This window comes from Knufia obscura (genome assembly GCF_036327395.1).
Source record: "Knufia obscura strain CCFEE 5817 isolate CBS 148926 chromosome Unknown scaffold_11, whole genome shotgun sequence".
Lineage (NCBI taxonomy): Eukaryota > Fungi > Ascomycota > Eurotiomycetes > Chaetothyriales > Trichomeriaceae > Knufia > Knufia obscura.
This window is the reverse complement of record NW_027042697.1, coordinates 757,102-783,108: the sequence shown is the minus strand read 5'-3', so window position 1 is coordinate 783,108 and position 26,007 is coordinate 757,102. Positions and strand designations below refer to the sequence as shown.

At 49.8% G+C, this 26,007-nt stretch overlaps 9 protein-coding genes across 9 annotated transcripts; 5 read left to right on the top strand and 4 right to left on the bottom strand.

Annotated features, from left to right (window-relative positions):
* Nucleotides 1–503: 503 nt before the first annotated feature.
* PMZ80_008589 (uncharacterized protein) lies at nucleotides 504–4,562 on the top strand (the record flags this gene model as incomplete). The annotated part of the gene is made up of 2 exons (XM_064876988.1): nucleotides 504–736; nucleotides 788–4,562. 2 exons carry the CDS (start codon nucleotides 504–506, stop codon nucleotides 4,560–4,562), a joined length of 4,008 nt encoding a protein of 1,335 aa, XP_064727375.1.
* Nucleotides 4,563–9,091: 4,529 nt separating this feature from the next.
* PMZ80_008588 (uncharacterized protein) lies at nucleotides 9,092–9,466 on the bottom strand (the record flags this gene model as incomplete). Its single annotated transcript, XM_064876987.1, has 1 exon — nucleotides 9,092–9,466. One exon carries the CDS (start codon nucleotides 9,464–9,466, stop codon nucleotides 9,092–9,094), a length of 375 nt encoding a protein of 124 aa, XP_064727374.1.
* Nucleotides 9,467–9,967: 501 nt separating this feature from the next.
* PMZ80_008587 (uncharacterized protein) lies at nucleotides 9,968–10,372 on the bottom strand (the record flags this gene model as incomplete). The annotated part of the gene is made up of 1 exon (XM_064876986.1): nucleotides 9,968–10,372. One exon carries the CDS (start codon nucleotides 10,370–10,372, stop codon nucleotides 9,968–9,970), a length of 405 nt encoding a protein of 134 aa, XP_064727373.1.
* Nucleotides 10,373–10,887: 515 nt separating this feature from the next.
* Nucleotides 10,888–12,756, bottom strand: PMZ80_008586 (uncharacterized protein; the record flags this gene model as incomplete). Its single annotated transcript, XM_064876985.1, has 1 exon — nucleotides 10,888–12,756. The coding sequence occupies one exon, from the start codon at nucleotides 12,754–12,756 to the stop codon at nucleotides 10,888–10,890; it is 1,869 nt and encodes a 622-aa protein (XP_064727372.1).
* A 305-nt stretch (nucleotides 12,757–13,061) lies between these two features.
* MAK21 (RNA-binding ribosome biosynthesis protein mak21) lies at nucleotides 13,062–16,289 on the top strand (the record flags this gene model as incomplete). Its single annotated transcript, XM_064876984.1, has 1 exon — nucleotides 13,062–16,289. One exon carries the CDS (start codon nucleotides 13,062–13,064, stop codon nucleotides 16,287–16,289), a length of 3,228 nt encoding a protein of 1,075 aa, XP_064727371.1.
* Nucleotides 16,290–17,899: 1,610 nt separating this feature from the next.
* PMZ80_008584 (uncharacterized protein) lies at nucleotides 17,900–19,575 on the top strand (the record flags this gene model as incomplete). Its single annotated transcript, XM_064876983.1, has 3 exons — nucleotides 17,900–18,309; nucleotides 18,355–19,447; nucleotides 19,498–19,575. 3 exons carry the CDS (start codon nucleotides 17,900–17,902, stop codon nucleotides 19,573–19,575), a joined length of 1,581 nt encoding a protein of 526 aa, XP_064727370.1.
* A 1,016-nt stretch (nucleotides 19,576–20,591) lies between these two features.
* On the bottom strand, nucleotides 20,592–21,523 carry sbp1 (Ran GTPase binding protein Sbp1; the record flags this gene model as incomplete). The annotated part of the gene is made up of 4 exons (XM_064876982.1): nucleotides 20,592–20,662; nucleotides 20,717–20,845; nucleotides 20,898–21,159; nucleotides 21,215–21,523. 4 exons carry the CDS (start codon nucleotides 21,521–21,523, stop codon nucleotides 20,592–20,594), a joined length of 771 nt encoding a protein of 256 aa, XP_064727369.1.
* A 586-nt stretch (nucleotides 21,524–22,109) lies between these two features.
* PMZ80_008582 (uncharacterized protein) lies at nucleotides 22,110–24,257 on the top strand (the record flags this gene model as incomplete). Its single annotated transcript, XM_064876981.1, has 1 exon — nucleotides 22,110–24,257. The coding sequence occupies one exon, from the start codon at nucleotides 22,110–22,112 to the stop codon at nucleotides 24,255–24,257; it is 2,148 nt and encodes a 715-aa protein (XP_064727368.1).
* A 537-nt stretch (nucleotides 24,258–24,794) lies between these two features.
* Nucleotides 24,795–25,778, top strand: PET8 (S-adenosylmethionine transporter; the record flags this gene model as incomplete). The annotated part of the gene is made up of 1 exon (XM_064876980.1): nucleotides 24,795–25,778. One exon carries the CDS (start codon nucleotides 24,795–24,797, stop codon nucleotides 25,776–25,778), a length of 984 nt encoding a protein of 327 aa, XP_064727367.1.
* Nucleotides 25,779–26,007: the final 229 nt, after the last annotated feature.

The window sequence follows — 26,007 nt, the reverse complement described above, 5'->3', positions numbered from 1 at the left end:
GCAGTGACAGTACGAGGAGTGGTATGATGCGCGGTAGTGAAAGCATAAAGTCGAAGCTAAACGAAATCGAGCTTCAATTGTGCTTTCGCTGTATCGTCATAATGATCCGCCGCAAAGGAAGCATCTTCCTAAACATCCCTGTCCGCTCCTTCCCCAGCTTATTCGCCGGTCGCCTTCACCATTCATGCAGGTACAACACCTTCACTGTGTTTTCCCTCAGTCCTCATTGGACTGGAGACTGGTGAGAAAGTGCTGGTGCAGATCTTATCGACAAGAAATATTGACAATGATTTCTTAATGCTTCTTTCACCACCTGGCGAGCCCTGGACGTAACTGAAAACCAGGCATCAGCCCCGCTACATGCACCTCTGCCTTGTCACTGCATCAGTGCATTTACACCAGGACAACAGAGCATTGCATTCTTTTTATGATCACGCTTACCTGCAATTGTCCTTTCTACGTTCTCTCTACATAACCTGCTCCTCCTGGTATCGCTTCCCAACATGGCACGAGATAGAGCCTCAGCCATGCAGGGTATTGCGAACCTCCTCCCCAAGCTGGATGACCCAGATCCAGACATTCGATTCATGCAGTTGAATGATCTGACTGCTATTCTGAACTCTCCAGGCTCCGAGTCTTTGCGCACTGATACCCATGCAGCCGCCCGAGTCATTGACAAGATCATCAAGTCTCTTACCGACAGCCATGGCGATTGTGTCAACCAGGCCCTCAAGTGGTAGGTCAATATCAGGTCTCGGCATCGACTCTTCACTAACTGTCTGCGCAGTGTCGGTCCACTGGCCTCTCGAACACCCAACGATTATGTCGCTCCCTACATTGACAAGATCACCGAACTCACCACAAAAGACATGGATGTATCAGTGCCCATGACGGCTCTAAGGATATTGGTTGGTTCACTTCCCAGACCAGGAGCCGCCAATTCAGAAAGAGATATCAAAGATGCTTTCTCCGCTGTCAGCAAAGTCCTCGTCCCACGACTTGTCGGCCATGTCCCGATTCCAGCAGGCAAGCAGCCGCCAGATCTTGCCCCGGGCTTGTTACAACAGCAAAAGAACAAGAACTTCAGTGCTGAGGCCGTGGATGTGGCAATCGAAGCTGTGCGCTCTTATGGCTCTATGCTCCGTAGCGAGGAATTGGCTGCCCTGGTGTCGGCTATGATGAACATTATAGGCAGCCCAAAAGCCAACGGTGTTGTCAAGAAGCGGGCCTTGGTAGGCATCAGCGCCATTGTCTCCTACTACAAACCAGCACAGCTCACAGAATTGGTCGACTTTGTGGCTAGGCATCTACAGGACTCGCAGCTGCCGGTTAACCACCGACGCTACCTGATCTCTACAGTTGGCGCTCTGGCCCGAGCCATACCTTCCCAGATCGGATCGTACTTGAACGTGCTAGTGCCGCTTGTGCTAGCAGTATTGAGCGAAGACGAGTTGGACGCCACTGCAGCAGGCTCCGACGACGAGTTTGAGACTGACCCAGAAGTCGAAGAGCTACGAGAGGCAACTCTGGTCACACTCGAGTCTCTGCTAGCCTCATGTCCTACAGAAATGCAGCCACACTGGGATAACACAACTCAAGCCGCCCTGAGGTACATCAAGTATGATCCGAACGTCGTAGATGCAGAAGACGATGAGGAGATGGGTGGCACTCAGGATGCTCAGAGCGATGACGAATTTACCGAGGAGCCTATGGATGACGACGATGAATATGCTGAGCTTGACGATGACGACGCATTCGGAGACGTCGAAGATCTAAGTTGGAAAGTGAGGAGATATGCTGCCAAAGTGCTTCTGACCATCATTTCCATCAGCTCACCTGCAGACCAGGAGGGCCTGATCAAGACCGTTGCTCCTACATTGCTCTCAAGGCTAAGCAAAGAACGAGAAGATGGCGTACGCATGGAGGTCATTGCTGCTACGACTACCCTCATTCGTAAGGCCTCAGCAATATCCGTATCGCACACAAACCAAGCCATAAATGGTACATCCTCTGCTCCAAGCAGCCACAAGCGAAAGCGGCAAGACAGCAATGTCAGTATTGACGATGTCGACCTTCGCGGCCTTGTTCATAGCCGAGCCAGCCCTCCTGTATCACCACCCTCACCAGCCATTGGAGCACAAGCAGAACTCGCATCGTATGTTCCAAGAATTATCTCAGCTACCGTCAAATTGTGGAAGAAAGCTAGTGTCGCTCTGAAACAATCTGCAATGCTAATGCTGAAAGCCATCGCAGAGTCACGAAATGGTGCCTTGGCAGACCACCTACAACAGCTCGAGGATCCATTCGCCGATGCAATGACATCCACAGCTGGTAGTGGCTCTACAAACGCCGCTGGCTCAACTGCTACTGCTGCCAGCCTTCAGATAGAGACATTGTCTCTCATCAGCATCATCACTGAGACCAACGAGAGCACTGTTCTGTTGCCCTTTGTCATTGCTCTTATCCCTTCAGTCACCAGCCTTGTCAGCGATCGAAATTACAAGGTATCGACAGCGACTCTAGCAACAATAGAACAGTTTGCCAAAGCCCTGTCGCCTCCGCGGCTACCGGCTACCAGCCAGGATCATGCTATCCACCTTGAAAAGCTATATCAGGTAACTCTTGTTCCTGTAAATAATGTCAACGCAGATCTGGAGGTCCGACATCGTGCCATACAAGTCTTCGGTGTACTGATATCAAGAACGTCGGGCACAACCCTTCTTTCTCCTGAGGCTCGTGCCAAGGCCCTTGGTGTGCTCGATGACCGACTCAAGAACGAGACCACGAGACTAGAGAGTGCGCAAGCGATTGGACTTATCGCCGAGGCAGCTACAGCTCAAGATGCAATTGGGTCTGCTTGGGTGCAGGACGTGTCAATCGAACTTTCGAATCAACTCAGAAAAGCTGATCGGTCTTTACGAGCTGCATCGCTGGAGGCATTGCAATATCTGGCTCTCAATACAGTAACTGCATCGCAGTATGGCACCGATACGATTTCAACACTGCAAGCTCAACTCATGACCGTTATCCGTCCCGACGATCTACACCTGCTCACACCTGCCTTGGTCATTCTGTCGAAGATCATACCCACAAATGCACAGACACTTGTCAACCCATCAGTCGTGGAAGCCTTATGTCGACTGGCTCAAGCTCGTCTGGAGGGTCCACCGCTCAAAGCGTACCTGCTTGTTGTCAAAGTCATCGGTGAGCAAGGTTTGGGCCCACCTCTGATGACTGGGCTTTTGGCTGTTGGGACCAATGGTGACACCAACACGCTAGGTCGTGCTATCGGCACTCTCATGGTTCATGGCGGTAATGGTCTACCTGTGTCAATTGACGCGTTCATTGGCGAGGTTGTGAACAAGGACGATAACTCCGCTTGTCTCGCACTCACAGTTTTGGGTGAGATCGGCTTGAGGATGAGCGCCAAACCGCCTTTCGACATGAATATCTTCATCCAGAGTCTTCAATCTAAGTCAGACAAAGTCCGCCTGTCTGCAGCCGTTGCGCTTGGTAGTGCCAGCTCTGGTGACATACAGCAGTACATGCCTGTGATCCTTCAGGGACTTGGTGGAGAAGCTACTCAGCAATATCTCTACATGCATTCTCTCAAGGAGATTCTGCAGCACACTGATCACTCGGCCAGTAGCATTGCCCCGTACACTCAAGATATGTGGACAAGATTGTTTGCGGTAGCAGCCGCTGAGGACAACCAAGCTGTTGGTGCAGAATGTATTGGACGTGTCCTGCTACTCGATCCTACCAAGTATCTACAAGCACTTCACCAAGCTCTAGATGACCCCAAAGCATCGCAACGAGGCATTGTGATCTCAGCATTCCGATTCACACTTAGCAACACAAGCAGTACTTACGATGCCGCTCTCTCACGAACGATTGTGCCATTGGTCAAGAAGATGCTGAGCGATCCAGACCTAGGCAACCGTCGCCTCGCAATCACAACTCTCACCGCAGCAATTCAGAACAAGCCCGAACTCGTCCTACCCAACCTCACCGAACTCCTCCCTGTCGTCCTCGCAGACACTCATATCAAGAAAGAACTTATCAAGACCGTCCGAATTGGCCCCTTCACCCATCAAGAAGACTCAGGGCTCGACCTCAGAAAATCAGCATACGCCACCCTCTACACCCTCATGGAAACACCACGAGCACTCCCCTTCCTAAGCCTCCCTTCGCTCTTCGACCGCGTCGTCGACGGCGAAAGCGACGACCACGACATCCGTACACTCTGCAACTTGATGCTCAGTCGCCTCTCAAACCTCGACCCCGAGGAGACAAAGCGCCGCCTCCCGAGCCTCGCCGAACAATTCAAGAAAGTCCTCGAGCAGAAGCCGAAAGAGAATGCAGTCAAGCAAGAAATCGAGAAGATCAACGAAGCTAACTCGGCAGTTGTCCGGGCGTCGTTGGAGCTCGCGAAGAAGTTCCCCAGTGCTAATGCCGCTGGTAGTGATACTGATCTGATGAGTTGGAAGACGTACATGGAGTTCATGCAGAGGGAGCATGCGACGTTGGTGAAGATGATTGCGGCGGGGGTTGATGCTTAGGATGTTTTGCCCTTTTGGGTTCCAGGGTACGCGAGAGCATCGGAGACGGCGGGCTTCGTGCCTAAGTCGAAAAGTTCTGCTGATGTTGTTGCAAACGATTGGGAAACGGGGAAGTGGTTAAGGGTCATTGCCCAAGGTGGACTGAGGTCAGAACAAGAACACGAAGGTGGTGAGGCTTTTCCGACTTCGGCGTTGCCGAGTGCACCGTCCTTGGCCGTCACTGAGGTCCATCCGAATGGATTGGCTGGTGCCACAACGCTGTTGAGAGCACAATCCATGGTGATGAAGGGATGATGGCGCTGCTGAAGTCCTTGCCGGGCGTCTGACGTGAATGACCATGGGATGATAGGGTACCACGACGAATTACGTGTATACGATGAAATGCATGGTTATTGGTTGTGGCAGCCTGCTGCATGCCATGATGAGAGGGCGGGTATTTTTTATCGTAGCGTTAGATATTGCGAGAGAGCACAGCAAGCAAACAAGCAAGCGAACAACCCAAGCATTAGCCTTTCAAGCCTCATACCATAGGAATATCGTGATCCTCTGCGTGCGAGGGCCATCATATCTGAAACCATAGGGCCACGTGACCGGCTGCTAAATGCTACAGGCTTTCGTTGATTCTGCCATCACTTGGATGAGACAGATAGGTTCCCCTAGGACCATGGTTCACAGGCATGAGCCGCTGGCCATGTTGCTATGTGCTTTCGTGTACGCACACACTTTGTCGACCAGGAGCAGAAACTCTGTCAGCCTCCGTCGAATATACCTACCTAGATGAGTTCTCTCCCATGCCCGAAATACAGTACAATATGCCCGTCCGCACTGTATGCAGTACGAGAACTTGGCGGAACACGTTTCTAGACGACGGTCCCTTTATACATCCCGTTCACTGCATCAGGTTAACTTCAATGAGACTTTAATCAAGAAGGACTCAAACACGGAAAATATGATACTTTAGCGCCATATCCCTATCCGTCTAATAGGGTAGAGTGCACTACGCGTATTTCGTATACACGTGATTTTCGTATATATGTCGCGTCGTATTAATATACTATAACACTTAACTTAGATCATTAATAACCATCTAATTTTATTAATAATAACTACGCGATTAAAAGCGTAACGTATTTAGTAGGCGAAACTATACTATTACTTAAATCCTAGTACAACCTTTCGTAAAGCCGGTATTAAGTTTAATATACCTACCTTAAGCGTATTAGACGCGATCTATAGTAAGCTATCTTACGCTAATAACCTCTATATTAACATAAAACTTATAATATAATAAGAACGAGTACTAGTATAGTATATTCTAGTTCTCTAGTAATAACTTCGACTACTTTATTACCTAGAAGTACGCGCGATCGTAGATCTACTTACTCGCGAAAACTATAACTTAGAATCTAAGTTTCGTTCCCTTAGTGTAAATTAGTTAATAACTTTTATTAAGCGTTACCTAGAGCTTTATTTAAAGAGAAATTAATATCTTAAGATAAAGCGGATCTCTATAAGTTACTTAGTCTTAATTCGCGTATAGTTTAATACTATATAATTATAGCTAGCTAGCTTAGAGATTAATAATTAAGATATATAAAATACTAACTAAATCGGAGCTAAAATAAATTATTACGCGTTTAAAAATTATATTTAGAATAGAGAGAGACCTTCGCCTATATTAGTTATATTAGGTAATACTTAATAAATAAGCGTTCTTAAGTATATTTCTATAATTAATAAGTATATTCGATTATTAGTAGTATACTAAGGCATATAGCTACTCTAATTATACAATTATTAGTTTCTATTTACTACCGAGTATTCTAACTTTTACTAAGGCTTTAGCTAAAAGGGGTAGGTTATAAACGAGTATAAGAATAAGTAGTTTAAGTAGATCTTCTTACTAAAGGAATTTTAAGAGGGAGAGGAAACGAGAGTATTATATATTAATACTTATTCGTTATATTATACTAGCCGTATATAGTACTTAGTTAATAAAAATAATATTAAAATTATATAGCTACTTCTATATACCTCTTACCTCTACTAGCTACTTAGTCGATAGCCCGTTACTATAATAAAGACTATATACGTATAGAGACTATAGTATTAGGATCCTAGTAGCCTAGAATAGCTTAGTAGAGCTAAGTTTATTTAATTATATATAGAGATACGATATATCGCGATATTTAAGAAGTATATTAAGTCTAGCTAGTAATAGTTATATTTATATCCGCCTAATATTAATACGCTAATTTATAATAATAAACTGAATTAACTACTACCCTTTATACCCCCTTTATGTTAGGATCTCGGGACGACTCTATTACTATTAGTAGCTAAATACTCTATTTACCTATAGGGGCGACAGCGATTTAACGCTTATAAGAAGCGGAAGAATCGCATACGCAACGCATCTATGTACCTATCCTATGTCACGTGCTATTCGTGACACTTTAATACTTAGTAAGTCTATAGAGGTTCGTATACTAAAGAAAAAGCTAAAGTAGTAGCTAATAATAAATAGCTTACGCCGTATTATTTCTAAGAGTTATTAGCTTACTATTATTAAATTAGACTACTATATATCTAAGCTTAAAGTAACGGTTATAACGCTTTACTAGTAACTCTACTAGTATAGAGAGAGAGATAAGAAGTAATAGATTACTAGTATATATAAGCGTTTAAAGAAGACTAATAATAAGATTATTATAACGTATAAAGATTACTTAGCTACGTAGGAAGGTACCGAGGAGGAAATTAAGCTACTAGACGACTAGTAGCCCCCCTGTGTTTAAGGTACAGCTAGATAGGCTAACTCGCTAGCGTCTAGAACGACGTATTAAGGCGATAGTAAGCAATAATAATCGTGTACGTTAATGAATAGAATAATATATATTATGCTTATGTGTACGGAATACCCGCGTGTACGAAATACGCGTGGTGCACTCTAACGGAACGAGCTCACCATCGATGCTAGCTGACAACCGGACTGTGTTCTCGCTGAGTGCGCCGATGCAGTGTAGATTGGTTGTTTGCAATGGTGTGGTGCTGTGGTAGAATGTGTAGCTGGTGGGCATTGGGCCGTTGCTGTGTATCTGTGGTAGGTCGAGGGAGAAGTTAGGTTTGGTTTTATTAGGTTTGGTTTTGGTAGTGTAGATGGGGGAGGATAGTACGGAGCGCCAGTAAGCTGACACTTTCGGCTGGACTTATTGACCAAGAAGCGGGAATGGCATTGCGTTGCATTTGTCGACTCGAGTCTGAGGATGGGGGTACTGCTCGCATGTGCCCGCTCGTGTCGGTGGCGCGGCGCTGCAGGATAGAACAAAGTTTGGACTCTGGAGATTCCATCTCGGTGGTCGTTTTCTCTTGCGGTGGCGATTGAGGTACGGTTGCTAGAGTGCCGACGAGGGGGTATGTGGTATGGGGTTGGGTTGGAGGTTGGTGAGTCGTGTTGTTGACTGATGGGTGGCTGGGTGTCGTGAAACGGGGAAGCTAGAAGAGCGCTTTAGTCAATGAGTATGAGACGATGGGTCGAAATGGCATTCACGCTTTAGAAGATTCTTCTCTTGTGATGTAAAGTCATTGGCGCAGGTGGTCTGTAGTGGGTGGGCTGTCGTGGGATACCAGTGTTATTGCATGGTCGTCGACGACTTCTGTTCACGTCGTCGACTTGACACTGTAGCCTATTGTCGTTGCTTCGGAGCACACATATTCTTAGAAAGAGCTGATTTAATGATCTGGACTTTTGGGGATGTTTCATGGCAGAGCGGCCGCGCTTTCAAAAGTTGTACTTGCCATTCATCCTGCTGCTGCAGCTTTGATAAGTTATCATATGGTCGTTGCCGACCTTTTGTCCATGCCTTGTCTCAGGTATTCTCGTGTGCTGCGCGGTTCATGTCATCTGATAGCAATGCGCTCCACCCTTATACCGTACTGCGCAAATAGCACCGAGCTAAGATTTCCTGCCTCCGTCTAGCTGACCCACACCATCCGATATTGCACTCCACGGTTTTTCCGCACAAATTCGCACTGCCAGTGACCTTCAATGAACTTGCTATCTAGCATGATGTGTTGCCATCTTTGACAGACGTTGGCAATAGCTAGTAAGGTGGTTCCAACGATGTAGCGGTATCTGGATCGCCATGTGATGTGGGGATTTTTAGGCCAGCTGCTTCTGTATATGTGCTTGAAGATGAGGAGGAGGAGTTCGGGTGGGAGGGAGGTAATTGGAGCCATGGTGGACTGTTTGAGGAACGTTGTTAGTGGGTGATGAACCTGGCGTATAAGTGTGGACTTACTTGCTTTGGGACTTTGGGTCGAGGTTCAAGGTGAGTTGAATTGAGTTGAATTGAGATGCAGTAAGATGATTATGCTGGGGTGCTCCTGCTAGTCATGAGCTCTGAGACGAAGAAGGGACGATGCGGACATTGGTGACCTCTTCTGTGTCTGCACGAAGTGAGATGTGTTAGCTCACAGGGAACGGTCACTCTGAGCAACAGTGAGTCGTTACACTGGCTCACTCATCCCTAATCAGAAATCCAGATGCAGTCGTCATCCGTGTTCCCTTCATCCTCATCGTCGGAAATGACAATAGCCGACGGCGCATATCGAATGTACCCCTTTGGCTTGTACCGAGTATTTGCCAGCTTGGACTTTCCCTCCAAACAATTCACGAAGTAGCCCTTGTGTAGATCGAAAGCTTGTTCTCGTCCTTTCTCGTCGAAGAAGGGCGTGTCGATGACTATGTTGCGCCATCCTTTGCAGACGTTGATCACGTTAGTGAAGTTCAAGTCGCGTTCTGTGAGATCTTCGTCTTTCTCGAGGAGATGGGTACAATATTCGTAGAGGTGTTGGAAGATGAGCTGGAGGATCTCGGTGGATAGATCGGTGATACGTGGCATGGTGGGTGGATGGTTGATCTGTGTTTGTGTTTGTGCATGTGTGGGAGTTAGATAGTTTAGTGGTCATATTGCAGAAGTTCGAGGCAGAAAGCTTCTGCGCTTGTTGGTGAAGGTCCAATCAGGGCGATCGCCGCTCTCTTTCTCGACAAGTTCGGAATACGCCAGAAACGTATGTTCGCTTCTAGGCCTATCCGCCCTCTTGCTTTCCCGCCCGGGACGCAGCTTATCATCGGTTGAAACGCTTCAAGGCTTGAAGGATGCAAATGCTTGGCTAATAAACGCGTTTGTTCTCGTGCCTCCTCGAGCATTCCCATCAGTATCAGTCCGCGTCAGTAATCGCGTTCACCTTTTCGATCATCTTGTCAGCATCATCCCTGACGGTGCTTTTCTCGTTGTGCATACTACGAACATCGCGTATGCACTACCCTCTTCCAGTAGCATCCTCCACGACCGCCCGTAACTGTCGCCACTCTGCTCCTGGCCAGACATATAGCCCATCAATCACTTATCGAGACCAATCGGCACAGTCATCATTGCCTCACAGACAGTAGAAGACAACTTCGTGGTGTGGACAACGATGATAGTCCGGCGTGCGCTCCAGTCAACAGTCCACACGGCTCTGCTCCCATCGTGTATGACCTTGGCACTGGCTTTAGGATCTTCCTTCACGGCACGAGCATGCATGTGCTCCATAGCGTACACGAGTGCTGCGCTGTTTGCTGTCTTGAGAGAAGTGTAGACACCAACGACCTGGAGGGTACCGATGCCGATCGTGGCATCTTGCTTGACGCACGAGGGTTCGGTTATGCAATAGATCTGCGTTGGATCGTCGAGGAAGACCTTGTGGGTTGAGATGTTTGCGTCGGGAGACGCTGCAGCGCTCCTGTCGAGTTGGGTGTTCTGCATGATTTCTGCTTGTGTCAGTAAGCGGCTTCTGCTAAGATATGTCACAGTGTACCTGCTTGAATGGAAGGCCGACCGACGTCTACTGAAAGACGTCAGCCTGTGCCTGCTTGAGCTCAAGGCCGATCAGATCGATAAGTGGTAGGTAGATCTTATGGTAGAGCTTCGTATACTGGCAAGATTGTCTTCCAGAAATATGCTGGGTAAAGCACAGTGACGTTGGTCCACAAGCAGAATCTGAAACAACACAGTCATATAGCTGTCACAGCCCAAGATGAGGTATGTGTATGAAGGAACTGGGTCTGAGCTGATTTCGGAACAGGTGTGAACATACTTTGCGCCCAATGAGTCGACCTCGTCAGAACTTCTCGCTCAATTGCCGACGTCGAGAGCATAGCTGATGGGATATTTCCTTGATGGGAAGCTAGCACATTGACGCCCTCCTAGCAGTCACGTTCGGTGGCTATTGAAGGGCTCCGAGGCCACAGTAAGACTTTCCTTCTTGTCCAGTCCGGCTTTCATATCCGATCTAGAAGTTGTCGCACCCGGCCCGGGGCATCTGCCAAGGATACCTCGTTTTCCTTCACGTTTAGGTGCCTACATTGGATCTCAACAAACTTCCTTTTCATCCAGCGCTTCCCAACAACAACGACCACAGGATAGCCAATTAGATCAGCGTCCTTCAGCTTCCAGCCATAATCAACATCTCCCCGGTCATCTATAAGTACATCAGCTGGATTGCCTGGATGGCCAGCCAAATCATCGTAGATCTGGTTACCGACCTCAACGGTCTCTGCCATGTCCTTCTGCTTCGTGTTGACCACGACTAAGACCTCGAAAGGAGCCACCACTCGAGGCCAGATCAAGCCTCTATCATCCGATAAGGCGGAAGCGACAGCGGCAATGAGCCTAGACACCCCTATTCCATGGCAGCCCATTGACACGTACGCACCTTTTTTGTCGACGTTTTTCTGACCGGCAGTGGGTACTAGCAAATCGAGCTTCGAGCTGTACCTGTCGCCAAGGTGGAAGGTATGGCCCACTTCTATCGCTTTTGTCACTTTTAGCTTTCCTCCGCCTTTCTGGATTTCGCATTGCGGACACGGATCACCATCTCGCTTCTTCAACAGGATGCTCTGGGAAGCAGAACTGTCAGCGATCTTGACAGCGAAGGCCCTTAACTTGTTCTCATGTAACCACTTCTTGTCTTCGTGTATTTGACGCTGGACCACATCGTTATTGATAAGCTGATCGAAGACGTAGTATACTTTGAGTTGTGCTTGATTCTCACCAGACTCGATCCGAGCATTGAACAACGCTATAGGATCTTCGACACCTGTGTCGACTTCTACCTGGTCATCGAAGCATTCTTTGACCGCGAACGGATTGATGGATGCGGTGTTGGACGAAGCGGCCTCCGTACTAGCGTAAGCTTTGATGAAGCACTTTCGATCCTTACTCAGGAACGACTGCGATACGAGATTCGAGGGGCCGTGACTGGTTGTGTCCCCAGTAACTTGAGCATCTGCCTCGACCGCCTGCTGTACGGTCTTGAAGCTGGGGACAAATTCTTCGTTCTTCGCATAATCGCAATTCGTGCAGGTAATAATATCATCCTCACCAAGATTACTAGGAAAATGAAACTCGTGACTCAGATCACCGCCCATGTTTCCGGAATCGGCCCTCGCTTCGATATATGGCAGCTTCAACTCATCGAAGAGATTACTGTAGGCCTTCCGAACATCAGCATATGTTGCATGAGCATCGGCTTCCGTGCTATCGAAAGTGTAAAGATCCTTCATGATAAATTCTCTGCCGCGCAGTAATCCACCACGGGGTCGTCTCTCATCTCGGTATTTCCTTGAGACTTGGTATAGTCGGATAGGCAGATGGCCTGGCGCATGTATTAGATCCTGGACGAGAGCCGTGATCTCTTCCTCGTGAGTTGGCGCGAGTAACCAATCGGCATGTCTCCGATCCTTGAATTTGAAAAACTCCGATCCCTTGTTCAGTCTACCAGTGCGGTCCCACAGCTTCTGCGAGGAGATAGAAGAGAGTGAGACTTTGGATGCTCCCAATGACTGCATATGCTTGTCGACCAATGCCTCGACCTTTGATTGGACTCTCAAACCCAACGGTAGCATGTGAAAGATACCCGAATATGCTTGGCGAAAGTAGCCAGCTCGGACAAGCAGCTGCCTTCCATAAGGAACGCCTTCATTTTGCTGCTTGATTGTGGCTTGTGGTATCCAGAACCTGCTTCTTAGCTGACGTGGTGTTATTTGTGAGCTGTGGGCATGCACTGTCGCTGTGGTACTGAAGGTTTTGACATTGTGCTGTGGTGACAGAGCCTTCAATGTTGGAAGTCCCCTGAAAATGGATGGCATTGATAACGTGGCAAAGTACCATAGTGCGGCTCAACCTTCGAGCTCAGCTTAGGACCTCCCGGCGCTTTTAGGTGCTGCTCACGATGGAGATGAGATGAAAATGCCGTATAATGAAATGGAAACAGCTTTCGAGTCCCCTTCGAGTTGTGCTGCACTTGCATACTGCTGAACTATTCTGGACTAGCTCGAGGCAAACGATCCACTCCAATCGATAAGGCGGACGATCTCGAGCCGAGCCAAAAATTTAGGAAACAGCAGACGAGAGGCAGCACACTGCTAGACCTGCTTACTGAGCGGCTTGCATAATGTCGAGCAAGCAAAGGAAGAGTACTGGGCCATCCTCCAGGGCGCAGGACGAAACAGGTCCCAACGCAATGTCTACAGAAGCGGCTTTACCACAAGAATCGTCCTTCCAGAACTTGCGCCAGAAGATCGAAGGAAACTTGAAGAAGACGGAAAGCAAGAGCAAGAACAAAAAGGGAACAGGTCAGAAGAAGGAAACTCAGAGCTCTCCTCCAGAGTCCGCCGATGCTCGTGGGAAGAAGCGCAACCGGAATGGAGAAGTCAAAGAGCAAGGCAGCAGGGCTCAAAGCATGACCAAGCCTAAGCTGAATGGTGCGCCGGAAGAGGCTGGAGACGCTGTGGACCTGAAGGCTATAGTCGCAGAGCTGGGTGGTACTCAAGAGGACATTGACTTGATCGATGGCGCAAATTCCGACTCGGAGCTTGAAGGTCTGGATACACAACCTGCTGTTACTGAGCAGACCGACTCGAAGAAAGGAAAGACCTTGGAGTCTGGAATGGCCAATATCTTGAAGGAGATCGCGCTAGTCCGCGATACATACGGAGGTAGTGACAGTGAGGACGAACCCGAAGTCAAGGTCAATGGCTCTGCAGATTCTGCTCGTCCACTTGCTGACGACAAGCCCTCCAGAATTCAAAAAGACGACGATGAAATCAAGATCAAGAGCGCGGCCACCGAGTTGCAGAACGGCAAGATCAAGAAAACTAAGCTGAGATGTACGCCTCGGCCGGATTGGTTCAACCACGAGCTGCCTGATATTGATACTGCCAAAGGGCCGCCATTCACACCATCACCTGGCTCGGTCGAGCAGCTGCATTCTCATGCTAGAATCCTACTGCAGACTGAGAACGAGATGTTCAAGAGTACTCAAATGTCGTCTTCATCTCAAGCCTTTTACAACACAGTCATCGCATCTGGCACTCTCTCAGACAAAGTCTCTGCCCTGACTTTGGCTGTTCAAGAGTCGCCTCTGCATAACATGAAGTCTCTTGAGGGTCTGCTTGGTCTAGCGCAGAAGCGAAGTCGCGCACAAGCAGTCGATGTGCTAAGGGCATTGAAGGACTTATTTGCTCAAGGTTCGATGCTACCGAGCGATAGGAAATTACAAGCATTTGCAACCCGACCAGATTTATTGGCTGCGCTTGGTCAAACACAGAAATGGAACAGAGGCGACCACTTGCCCGTGGGAGTACAAGAAGCTCATCTCATCGTTTGGGCCTATGAAGACTGGCTCAAAGAGCAGTATTTCGAAGTGCTTAAAGTCCTCGAGACCTGGTGCAATGACGAAATCGAGTTTGCGAAAACCCGAGCCACAAGTTATGTCTATGAATTGCTAAAAGAGAAGCCGGAACAAGAGGCCAACCTGTTACGACTCCTCATCAACAAGCTCGGCGACCCGGTTAAGAAGATTGCTTCGCAAGCGTCTTACCTCATCATGCAACTGCTATCCAATCATCCCGCCATGAAAGAGATCGTGATATCTGCGATCGACACAGACTTCATATTCAAGCCCGGTCAAAGTACACATGCACGATACTATGCAGCCGTAACACTCAACCAGACGGCTCTCAGTATGGACGAGGAAGCCGTGGCTATCAAGCTGCTGGAAATTTACTTTGGTCTGTTCAAGCTTCTACTGAAGCCTGGTGAAGAAAAGAAAGAGTATGTGCCACCAAAAGCCACGAGCAGACATCAACGGCAAAGAAAACAGGCAGCATCGATGCCGAGCACAGAGCAGGAAGACGAGCTACGCGAGAAGCTGATTTCTGCCGTTCTGACTGGTGTCAACCGAGCATACCCCTACTGTGGCACTGACCACCAGAAATTCAGCGAGCACATCGATACGCTCTTCCAAATAACACACTCAGCCAACTTCAACACCAGTATTCAGGCAATGATGCTGATACAACAACTCATCTCAAATACCACAGCGCCATCTGACCGCTTCTACCGCACACTTTATGAATCACTACTCGACCCGCGACTACTCTCATCCTCCAAACAGCAGTTATACCTCAATCTTCTCCACCGCTCTCTCAAAGCGGATCTGTCCCAGAAACGGGTCAAAGCCTTCGCCAAACGCATTCTTCAAATCCTATCCCTGCAAGACCCATCCTTCGTCTGCGCCGCATTTTTCCTCCTCAAAGACCTCGAGAAGACGTTTCCGTCTCTCTCGACCATGCTAGATCAGCCTGAAGATCACGACGACGACGAGGAAGTCTTCCGCGATGCCGATGTTCATCCAGCTCGATTCCCCATCGATGCGGAACCCAACACAAATAACACGACCTACGATGCCGCCAAGCGCGACCCATCTCACGCAAATGCAGATACGTCAGCCATGTGGGATGTATTGCCCTACCTAGCGCACTACCATCCATCCGTCATCGTCAGCGCTGACCACATCCTCGACCACAAGGCTCTGCCCGGAAAACCTGATTTGGCACTTCACACCCTAATACACTTCCTCGACCGCTTCGTCTACAAAAACGCGAAGCTTAGCGGCGCAACGAAGATGCGTGGCTCGAGTATCATGCAACCGATGGCAAGTGAGGATACAAGGGCTGTACTGCTTAGTGCGGGCGGCAGCCGCAAGGCAGCTGTAAATTCTGCTGAGTTCCTTGCCAAGAAGGACGGGGATGTTGCGGCTGAGGATGTGTTCTTCCACCAGTACTTCAAGACCATGGGGAAGAGTGCTGCTGTTGGTAAGAAGCCAAAGAAGGCCAAGGATGAAGATGTGGATGAGGAAGGCAGTGATGACGAAGATGAGGTGTGGAAGGCTATGGTCAATAATGCGCCTGATCTTGAGGGGCTGGGCGACGACGATGAGGACGAAATCTCTGACATGGAGGAGTTCGAGGAAGCTATGGACGAAGATGAGGATATGGAAGAGGCTGGTGAGGAGGATATTGACGAGGAAATGGACAGTGATGCAGTAATGGGGATGGAAGACGAGGATGGCAGTGTCGACATCGAGGCTGGAATTTTTGATGAATCCGAGGACGAGGCCGATGGTCTTGGTGCCATGAACGGAGACGCCGATGAGGACGAGTCGGACTTTGAAGGTCTTTCTGACGATGATGCGAAGGATAAGAAGCCTAGCCAGAAGACACTGCAGAAGAGGGAAGACAGGGACAGGAAGAAGAAGATGAAGGCTCTACCAACGTTTGCTTCGGCGGCTGACTATCAGAAGATGTTGGACAACGATGAGGATGAGGATCTGGGTTAGATCGTGCTACATAGGAGCCTCTCATTCCAATGCAGCAGACAGAGCAGTCTTTGGCATGTCCGGCTTCTTAGGGACTTTAATCTGTTTATATGCTAATCCTCTTCGCGAACTAACGTGTGTGATGACCAAAAGAGACTGTCGTGCATACGGTAGATGCTTATGCACTGTGAATCTTCCCTCGTTGTTCTCGAACCGAAAATTAGTCCACCAGTCCCTATCGTCCTTATTTCGACAAGTCCGATTTTGTGAGGAACAAGCACCGTGCAACTGTGGCATGAATGGAATACCGTAGGGAGCTTGATTGTGTAGGGTTGCCGATGCGCATACTTGTGCACTACCCCAAGCGTTGCCGATAGCCCGCCGAGGTCCGCCACGCCTACCTTAAATTGTGCTTGGAGTGGCTATTTTATCGACTCCGTAGCACCCTGCGCGCACGCTATGTGGAGGCATAGCATGGGATTGCAATCCCACCAGATCCTGTCGTTTATGGCCGATCTTTGCTGCTCTGCGCGCAACTCTATCGCATCGCATATCACCAGCATGAGCCCTATTACAGTTATCGCATTTCCAAAAATTGCAGATTGTGGTCGTGTGCTTGTGGCCCATGAATGGTGCAACGTCGGTGGCTGAACCACTTTTCGGCGGTTCGATCTTGCAAGCTTTGGGCGTCCTGCCGCGCGAGCTTGGTTACACTTGGCCGGTTTCGGCTCCGTCACAAGCTACTGCCAATCTTTCTTGGCTGACGGCGTACATTGAAAAAGTCTCATTTTGATGACTTCAGGCGTGATGAAGTTTGCGACTGTTGAGCAAAACAGGCCATACCAGCATACGAGTCTGGATCTCATCAAGTCGCAGAGCTCCGGAGCCTATTACTGTCGAGACGACCTCTCGCCGCAACATATCTTTAACACGCGAGAAAAAGCAAGATCGCAGCTGGCGTGCATGGTCTCGATATATCAGTTAAGGTGATCCTGCCAATGGTGCATGATGATGCCATACCGAAGCCATCCACGCTCGCTATCATCACTCGTGCTTTCTGTAGTTGCAGCAGCAACCGAAGATGCAGACGGCGCATTGTAACCTTGCCGTGCTCTAACCATTGTTGGAGGCCCGACTACCCGGTGGACGAGTTGAAAGCTGATGTTAGGAAAGAACCATCTTCCTTTCGTCAGGGACCCACAGCGACGGTCGGGTCGCCCGTACTCGACTCCGTAGCATCTTGCGCCAGCACGAACCTTCCCTGTTCGTCCTCTATCCATAACCCCCCACTCTCAACCTATCCTCGCCTGATGATCCGTTGCCATCGTTCAGAACCATTAGTTGTCGCAATATCCTTTCATTTGCTTTCAATCAACCCACACTGCTTGGCTATCATCAGCTCAACTACAGCTTCCTGCTTTCATCTTCCTCGACTTTTCTCTATCTTCCAGGAAACCCTACAACTGGCAACCTGAAAAACAGGCCGACAACGCTGTCTAAGCACATGCAGCGCATACAGGACCGATATCTCGATTCTTTCTTCTGCTCCTGCTTCGTCAGGGCTGTTCGCTCTCTCAAGTGGAGGTGAATCAATAGGATAATACCAACTCACCTGCCCAATAAGCGCCAATATGGCTTTCTGGAACGAAAAGAAGGATGAGTCCAACTCGTTGGACAAATCCGAAAGTCCACTCGGCAAAGAACAACCTGACATTGAACTACGTCGCGACTCGACCGTTGTTAGAGGCAAGAAATGGAATCGCATTGCGCCTCCCGTCGCCAGAAAAGGATCTGTTACAGAAATTCAAGGGACCGGATCCGACGATGATACCGCTCAGGCGTTGGTCGAGATGGAAGCGGACAATGCCATCAAGTACAGAACCTGTTCATGGTACAAGACTGCCGCGCTGCTCTTCTCAGAGTATATCTGCCTGGCCATCATGTCCTTCCCATACTCGTACTCCGTGCTAGGCCTTGTTCCAGGCCTCATCCTCACAGTTGTGCAAGCGGCCTTCGTGCTCTACACCTCGCTGATCGTCTGGTAAGTACAACGTCTTACCAACACAACAAAACTAACCTCAGTCAGGGAATTCTGCCTCCGACACCCCGAAGTCCGAGACGTTACCGACGTTGGCAAAATGCTTTTCTGGAACAGTAACATCGCCTACTGGTTCACAGCCATCATGTTCCTCTTGAACAACACCTTCATTCAGGCCCTCCACGTCCTGACAATCACTCGCTACCTCAACACAATCACCAGCCACAGCCTCTGCACCGTCGACTTCGCCGTCATTGGCGCAGTTGTCTCCTTCGTCTGCTCCCTCCCGCGAACATTCGAAATGCTCTCCCACGGTGCCTGGATCTCCGCAATCTTCACCTTCATCAGTGTCATCCTCGCCGCGGGCTTCGCTGGCGCAGAAGGCAAGCACGGCACGAACGGGTACACTCCCGTCCCCACCCACGTTGGCCCAGACGGCCTCACCGTCCCCGGCGGCGAGCCTCTTGTCCTCATCGTCCCAGCCGCCGGCACAGCCTTTTACATGGGCATGAACGCCTTCCTCAACGTCGCCTACACCTTCATCGGCCAGATCACCCTACCAAGTTTCATCGCCGAGATGAAAAACCCCTACGACTTCAAGAAGGCCCTCTGGGTCGTCACCATCTGCGAGATCATCGTCTTCTCCCTCGTCGGCGGCATCATCTACGGCTACACCGGCACCCAATACAACACGGCCCCCGCCTTCGGCTCCCTAGGAAACGAAGTCTACAAGAAAGTCAGCTTCAGCTTCATGATCCCCACCCTCGTCTTCCTCGGCGTGCTCTACGCCAGTGTCTCCGCGCGCTTCGTCTTCTTCCGCATCTTCGAGGGCAGCAGACACAAGACCAGCCACACCGTCATCGGCTGGGCGACGTGGGCTGGGATCCTGGCTGCGACCTGGCTCGTGGCCTTCATCATCGCGGAGGTGATTCCGTTCTTCTCCGAGTTGTTGTCGCTTATGAGTTCGCTGTTCGATTCGTTCTTCGGGTGGATTTTCTGGGCCGTTGCGTATTTTAGGATGCGGAAGGCGGATCATGGGGCGAATTACTATAAGATTCGGGGGGTGAGGGGTTGGGTTGGATTCTTGATGAATTGGTTTATTTTGTTGGTTGGGTTTTTCTTTTTGACGGCTGGGACTTATGTGAGTTTTTCCCCTTAACCTTCGTTGAGACGGACACTAATGATTTGCAGGCTTCGGTGCAGAGTATCATTGATGACTTTGCGGGCGGTCTCCACCCTGTCTTTACGTGCCAGGACAATGGTCTATAGAGTGCGTGAGTTGAGCAAAAGATCGAGATTGACACACGCACACACTGGGTGAAGCCCTTCGCGAGCAGTTTTTGTGGAGGTGCGTACCTTGTTGGAATTTGTTTGTACAAGAAAAGTGGATTTGTTCTGGATTCGATTAGATTGGGTTGTGTTAGATGGGTATCGTTATTAATGCTGGCCCTTTGGACTAGATTGACGTTGGCCTGAAAGATAGTTACACAATCTAGAATCTTGTTTTAGATGATACGAAGGTGCCTACCACGTTTTTGTGTTGCGTAGTGGGCTCATATGTATGACCTGCTGCTGCTGCTGCTGCTGTGACTTGTGCTATGCCGGTAATGACTTCCCTGCTTGCCTTTTAGGGTGAGAGTACAAGATACTGTAAGCTAAGTGCTTTCTAATCTGGAATTGCCTAGAATACTCCGGCAATATCAGTCGACACAGGACCTCACATCAAGTGTCGTAGTGTGCCTAGATGACATGTCTTCTCATGAGTGATACGGTCGAGAGAAGTTGTTGATAGGAGTGACCGGGAAGCCTAGCAAACGTCAACTTGGCGACGCGCGCCGTTCTGACAGGACTGAGGATCAATAGAAAGTGTCAACGGAATCTGTAAGGACCAATGTTCCAAGTAGCCGCTGTAGAGGACAAAGCCCGCTTGCCAGCCCCAAAGGGACCGTGTATATGGAGCCCTGACAGAATGGTAGTGGATGGTCTCAAGTGGAATTCATGCTCGTTCGTTCTATCTACTCTACCTATTGTGCATATGCCATGCCATGCGACGAACCCCGGGACCTGGTGCTAGGGAAGGCCATTTTGAGGACGAGTATTTGGAGATATAGTGGGATCGGTTTTCTTTGCTTGCTTGAACCGTTCATTCATCATAGCAGCGACATGTAATTCAACGCTTGCTTTTCTTCTTCGACGTGCTTGTATATCGATCAATCAGTTCGTGATGCATAGGGTATCGACTGGGTTCGGAAGTGCTGGAAATGCTCGTAAATCGTGATCGTTGATTACTCGTCCTTGAAGAGGGCTTCGTTGTCTTGCTGAGCCTTGATGAAGGCTTCTTTGAAGAGGTTTGCATCTGAGATGAGCGTTAGCATATGGTGATAGTAAATGGATGCAGAAGATGGCTCACTCTCGCTGTTGCCAAAACGGATGGCCAATGTCTGGGCCTCTGGCTCACCCTCTGAGACATCTGCCGCCACGTTCCAGACCCATGATCGGTCACTGCCAACGTTTGGTGACAGTTTCATGTCCGGTGTGACTGTGCCTCTGTAAGTTTCTCGTGCCTGAATTTAGAGGGTCTCACTGCTTACCATAGTGGTTGGCGCAGACCTTGAGTGTCTTGTCTCTTCGCATGACCAGTCGAGTCTTGCCGTTCTCTTTATGCTTGAGTAGACGAACATCGCCAGTACCTCGCTCTTTCCATTCCCTCGAATCTCGGTCAAACTTGAATAGCTTGGCTCGCATCTTAAAAGTTTGTTCCTCAGCTTCTTCGTGTGTCTTGGTCTCTACCTGCTGAGTCAGGTGGACGACAGGCTCAAATTGTACATCGGCTTCTTCCTCCTCTGCCTTCTCCTGTGACCACTATTAGCCATACTCTTGGATGTGGAACAGTTCTGGCTCAACCTACATCGTCATCATCAGCCTTCTGGGTCTGGGCCTTGCTGCTGCCACTCGGCTCGTTGGCGTCGTCCTCTTCGACCTTCTTCTCTTTCTTCGCACCACCACCAAACATGGAGAAGACCTGATCTTTTACGCCGGTCGCCGCGGAGGATGCAGCCTCAGTGGCCTTGCTCACAGTGCTTTGAGCGTCTGTTGACGAAGCAGGCGCAGTAGAATCCTCAGTGCCCTTTGGATTTGTGGCAAGCTTGGTCTCATCCTGTACGAGTCTAGGCTCGCTGGAGGCCTCTTGACCGGCAGATGGGGTGGGTTCGGCCATACTGGGGTTGTAGGGTCAAGCTGAAAAGATGTTTTTCTGAATAAATCCTTCTCGAGTGTAGGTTGCAAAAAGGTGACCAACTTGGAACAGTTTCTTGAGCTTCAGAAGTGATACTGTCGAATGGTCGTATAATTGTTTGTTGGCAGAACCCTGAGAAACCCCACTAGTAAAGTATTTCAGATGCGCAGAGGAACAATTTCCACTTTGGTCCCTATTCTTGCCTGTGTCCCTGCAGAAGTGCTCTTGCCTCCCTACTCCGTAGTCACTTTTGCAATTTCACTGCTGTTGCTCGAGTCGTGCTTGCCAAGGCCCGTCAAGTCAGCAGAAAGGCTTCGTTGTCAAGGTCACCATTTCAATATGCTTTTCAAGAGTGCGGGCTTCCCATCGCACCTGCCGGCACTGCCCGCGTTGTCACCGACCGCTGGGTCGTGCCTGCCCGTTTGGGCCAAAACAGAAATATGACGTCAGCCATGGTTAGGTACGTGTTATGTGTCCCTCAGTGTCTGGTAGAAGTAAGCAGGTAACACCATATCCATACTTCTGATTTCCCACAACGTTGGTATTGCGATTCTACAAGAGTATAATCATGAATGTACTCGACCTACCAGAGGACATCCTGTCCATCGTCTTCGTACTGCTCGAACCCAAGGACTTCCTGGCCTTGTGCTGTTCTTCCAAGGTCCTTTACAATAACTATCAGAAAGATTCTGCATTCTGGAGGACAAAAACTTCTACCACATTCCGAACTCCGATCAGTCCTCTCCTTAAGGCGGATGGCGCTCGTTGGTACCATCTCTATCGTCGACTCAAGACACAGACTAGACTCTACACGTGGGGTCAGGGTCTGAAAGGCAATCTTGGCCATGGCATGGGAGTACGGCCACGGCATCACCTCCCAGTTCCGCCGATGCTCAGAGGAAGGGGAGGCGGCCACCATGGTCTTGTACAGCCACCCCGACTAGTCTTCCAGAGGACGACCTCTACATGGCCGACTGAGGCGCATGTGCCTGATGAGGTTGGTGTAATCGCTGATCTTCAATGTGGTGGTTGGTCAACCATTATCTTGTCTTCAGCAGGGAAGCTGTTCGCAACCGGGTCAATTAACTCTGCAAATTATGTCAATGTTGGCTCGCAGACAGACCGCTTCGAGAGGCTCGAATACTTAACGCAGAGCACGTCTGCCATTTCTGAGTTCTCCGCAGGTCGGACGCATGTACTAGCCCTCACAGATGACAACGAGATACTCTCATGGGACCGAATCAATGCTAAAGGCCTGAAGGTGCATTCACGTCATGGCGGTATGTTGCAAGGTAGAGTAGCAAGAGTGGTCGCAGGTTGGGGTGAAAGCTCAGCCTATGTCCCAGATGTAGGGATAGTATATTGGCAGCCTCTCAAGAATAACCAAGAAGATGACATGCATGACGTTCGCGAAGTCAAGGAGAAGGTTGTACCACATACAGCACGAAAAGTATCCAGAGATGGCAATGTTTCCGAGGTGATTGCTCATGTTCTTCTCGAAGGCATCATGCTGTACATTACCAGCGATTCGAAGATCTGGGCCTGTGATATTGGGCACGACAATCAAGAAGATACTGAGCCGAGAAGTGCGGCTGTTCAACTTCCTGGCTTCCACGAGGGGGAAGACCAGCTAAAGGATGTTCAAGGCAGTTTCCGAAACTTCGTTGTTTTCACATCATCAGGACGAGTCTTGGCGGGCAATACAGACTATGTCAGAAGATGCTTCGATGCCGCTCGAGCTGCTGCATCTGCTAATGTGGACGTCGAACCGAACAGCTCGGACCCTGCAACCTGGGCGAACCTTGACGGCTTGATATCATGCCGCCCACAAGATCTACCTGCGCTGCAGCATTCAGGTGTCATCGCTGTTAGGTTCGGCGACTGGCACTACCAAGCTCTGCATAGCAACGGTAAGATCACAAGTCACGGCCATGAACCTGAATCCTGCGGTGCACTAGGATTGGGAGAAGCTCATCATGGTGGTAAGCTTCGTGGTATGTACACTGGTGCGCAGGGCATGCGACAAGACACTAAGCTTCGGCCTGTTGCTGATTTGAGAGGCCGACAAATTTGGTTCGAGCCTGAGAAGCGTGAGTGGCTAGAGCATCTGCAGAAGACTGCAGAAGAGTCTTTCCAACAACGTCAAGAGCAGCCATACTGGCTCGATATCTTGCACGACCCTGTCAAGCAGACTGTTTTCAGTGAGTGGATTGAACAGGAAGGTCGCCATTGGCATGATGGTCCCCACGCGTCAAGTGCGAACCTGCCAGGGGCTGTTGATAAGATGAGACCGAAAGAGGGTGAGACCGAAGACTTCCATCTCGATCCCTACTTTGCTCTGGCCATTGGTGCTGCAGGGTGGCACTCAGGTGCGCTAGTGCTTGTCGACGAAGAGAAAGCTGAAGAGAGTCGGCAGAAGTGGATACCTCATGCATCCAAGGACGACCACAGCAAAACGAAGACCAAGCCCTCTGACGAAAATGTCCTAGACATGCCGCTGCCAGGACAATTTCCGCAGGACTCTGAGACTGCTCAGGAGGAAGGACCGAAACCAACTTGGGTCACTGAAAGCTTTCCTCGTATCAAGTTTCCGAATGGTAGCGAGTCGCCATTGCCGCCGGGCATGAGCGAGCAGCAGCAGACATTGGGAAGCGCCTTACGACCATGGAGGGATGGTATACCTACCATGCAGGAGCTTGGACTTGAACAGGCTTGAGTCTACGTCGGACCTTGACAGCGAGCAATCATGCATATCCTTCATTAGACTTGAGGCTGTTTGCTGAATCAAATACATTCCCGAACTCTGGTGTCGCTATGCTTCTGCTAATGCATCGTGCTGCTTTTATCATCGATCCTTCAACGTTTTTGGTCGCTGCTTCGTAGCCGCGACATTTATACATTGTTGATTGTATAAATATCGTTTCAAGCATGTACTTTTGCCAGAATATTCATCTTAGATATACTCAAGCTAACACCCTATGTGACGACTTCTACAAGAGAATTTGTAGCTCCTGGAACATTTCACACCAGCAGCTACGTCCGTTGTTCATCGGTAAGTGCATGTGAGCTACAGGTCGTCGTCGACAGAGACGACTTGTTGAACAACCTCCACATGTTCAGCCTTGTCCGCCTCTCCTCAGAAACTGCGGAGCCTCGTCAACTATCCTCGACCACCAAACAATTTTCTTGAATCAGTAGCTAGCAGCCAACAGGATCTACCTAGCCGCCACCACGTACTCCCACGCTCCTTAGCATGTCAAGTCGCCATGACGCTCCTCAGCCCGCATCCGCACCGCTAACCACCTCCCCATGGACCCGGTCCCTCCTCGCCGGCGCCCTCGCCGGCTTAACAGTCGACGTCTCCCTCTACCCTCTCGACACGATCAAGACTCGACTACAGTCAAATCTCACCAGTCAAGTCTCCTCATCCTCAACCCGCCACACCGCCCTCGGCACCCTCCGCTCTATCTACGCTGGTCTCCCGTCAGCCATAATAGGGAGCATGCCCAGCGCGGCGTCGTTCTTCGTTGTGTATGATGGGGTCAAGCGCGCTATGATACACGATGTGCCGGGGAGCGGTAGCACGGGTGTGGGTCTAAGAGAGAGCTACGTGCACATGCTCGCCAGTTCACTCGGGGAGATCGCGGCATGTGCGATTCGGGTGCCGACCGAGGTTGTGAAGCAGAGGGCGCAGGCGGGCTTGTTTGGGGGACGGAGTCGGGATGCGTTTGTGGATATTCTGGGTCTCAGGAAGAGCGCGGGTTACGGTGTTATGGTTAGGGAGTTGTATCGGGGTGGGGGCGTGACGGTTATGAGGGAGATTCCGTTTACGATTTTGCAGTTTACGATGTGGGAGCAGGGGAAGAGTGCGTGGTCGGAGAGGCAGAGGAGGTTAGTTGGACGGGAGAGGGGGTTGGTGACTGCGGGTGAGAGTGCGGTGTTTGGGAGTTTGAGTGGGGCTGTTGCGGCGGGGTTGACGACGCCGTTGGATGTGTTGAAGACGAGGATTATGCTTGAGAGGAAGGAGGAAGGTAGTCAGAAGAGGAAGGGCGCTATGGGTGTGATGAGGCAGATTGCGCAGGAGGAGGGATGGAGGGGGTTCTTTAGGGGGTTTGTGCCTAGGGTGGGATGGATTAGTACTGGTGGTGCGATCTTTTTGGGGACGTATCAGTGGGCGTCGAATACGTTGGGGGAAGCGAGAGGCTCGGAGAATGGTGCGAAGACGCAGCCGATATGAGCTACGAGAACGATACTTGAGCATCTACGCTTCGTTTGCACGCCATTGATGTTTGAGCTTAGTTGGCACCTGTGGAATGCAAGAGAGACCACCGAGGCGTGAGCACGAGCATGCGACGCAGCTTCACCGCTCGCTTGGACGCTCGCACTGCTCAATACGAGATTCGTATCGAAGCAACGCATTGTGCTTCGTCGCATTGGCATCCCCTGAAGGAGATCGCGCTTTTCAA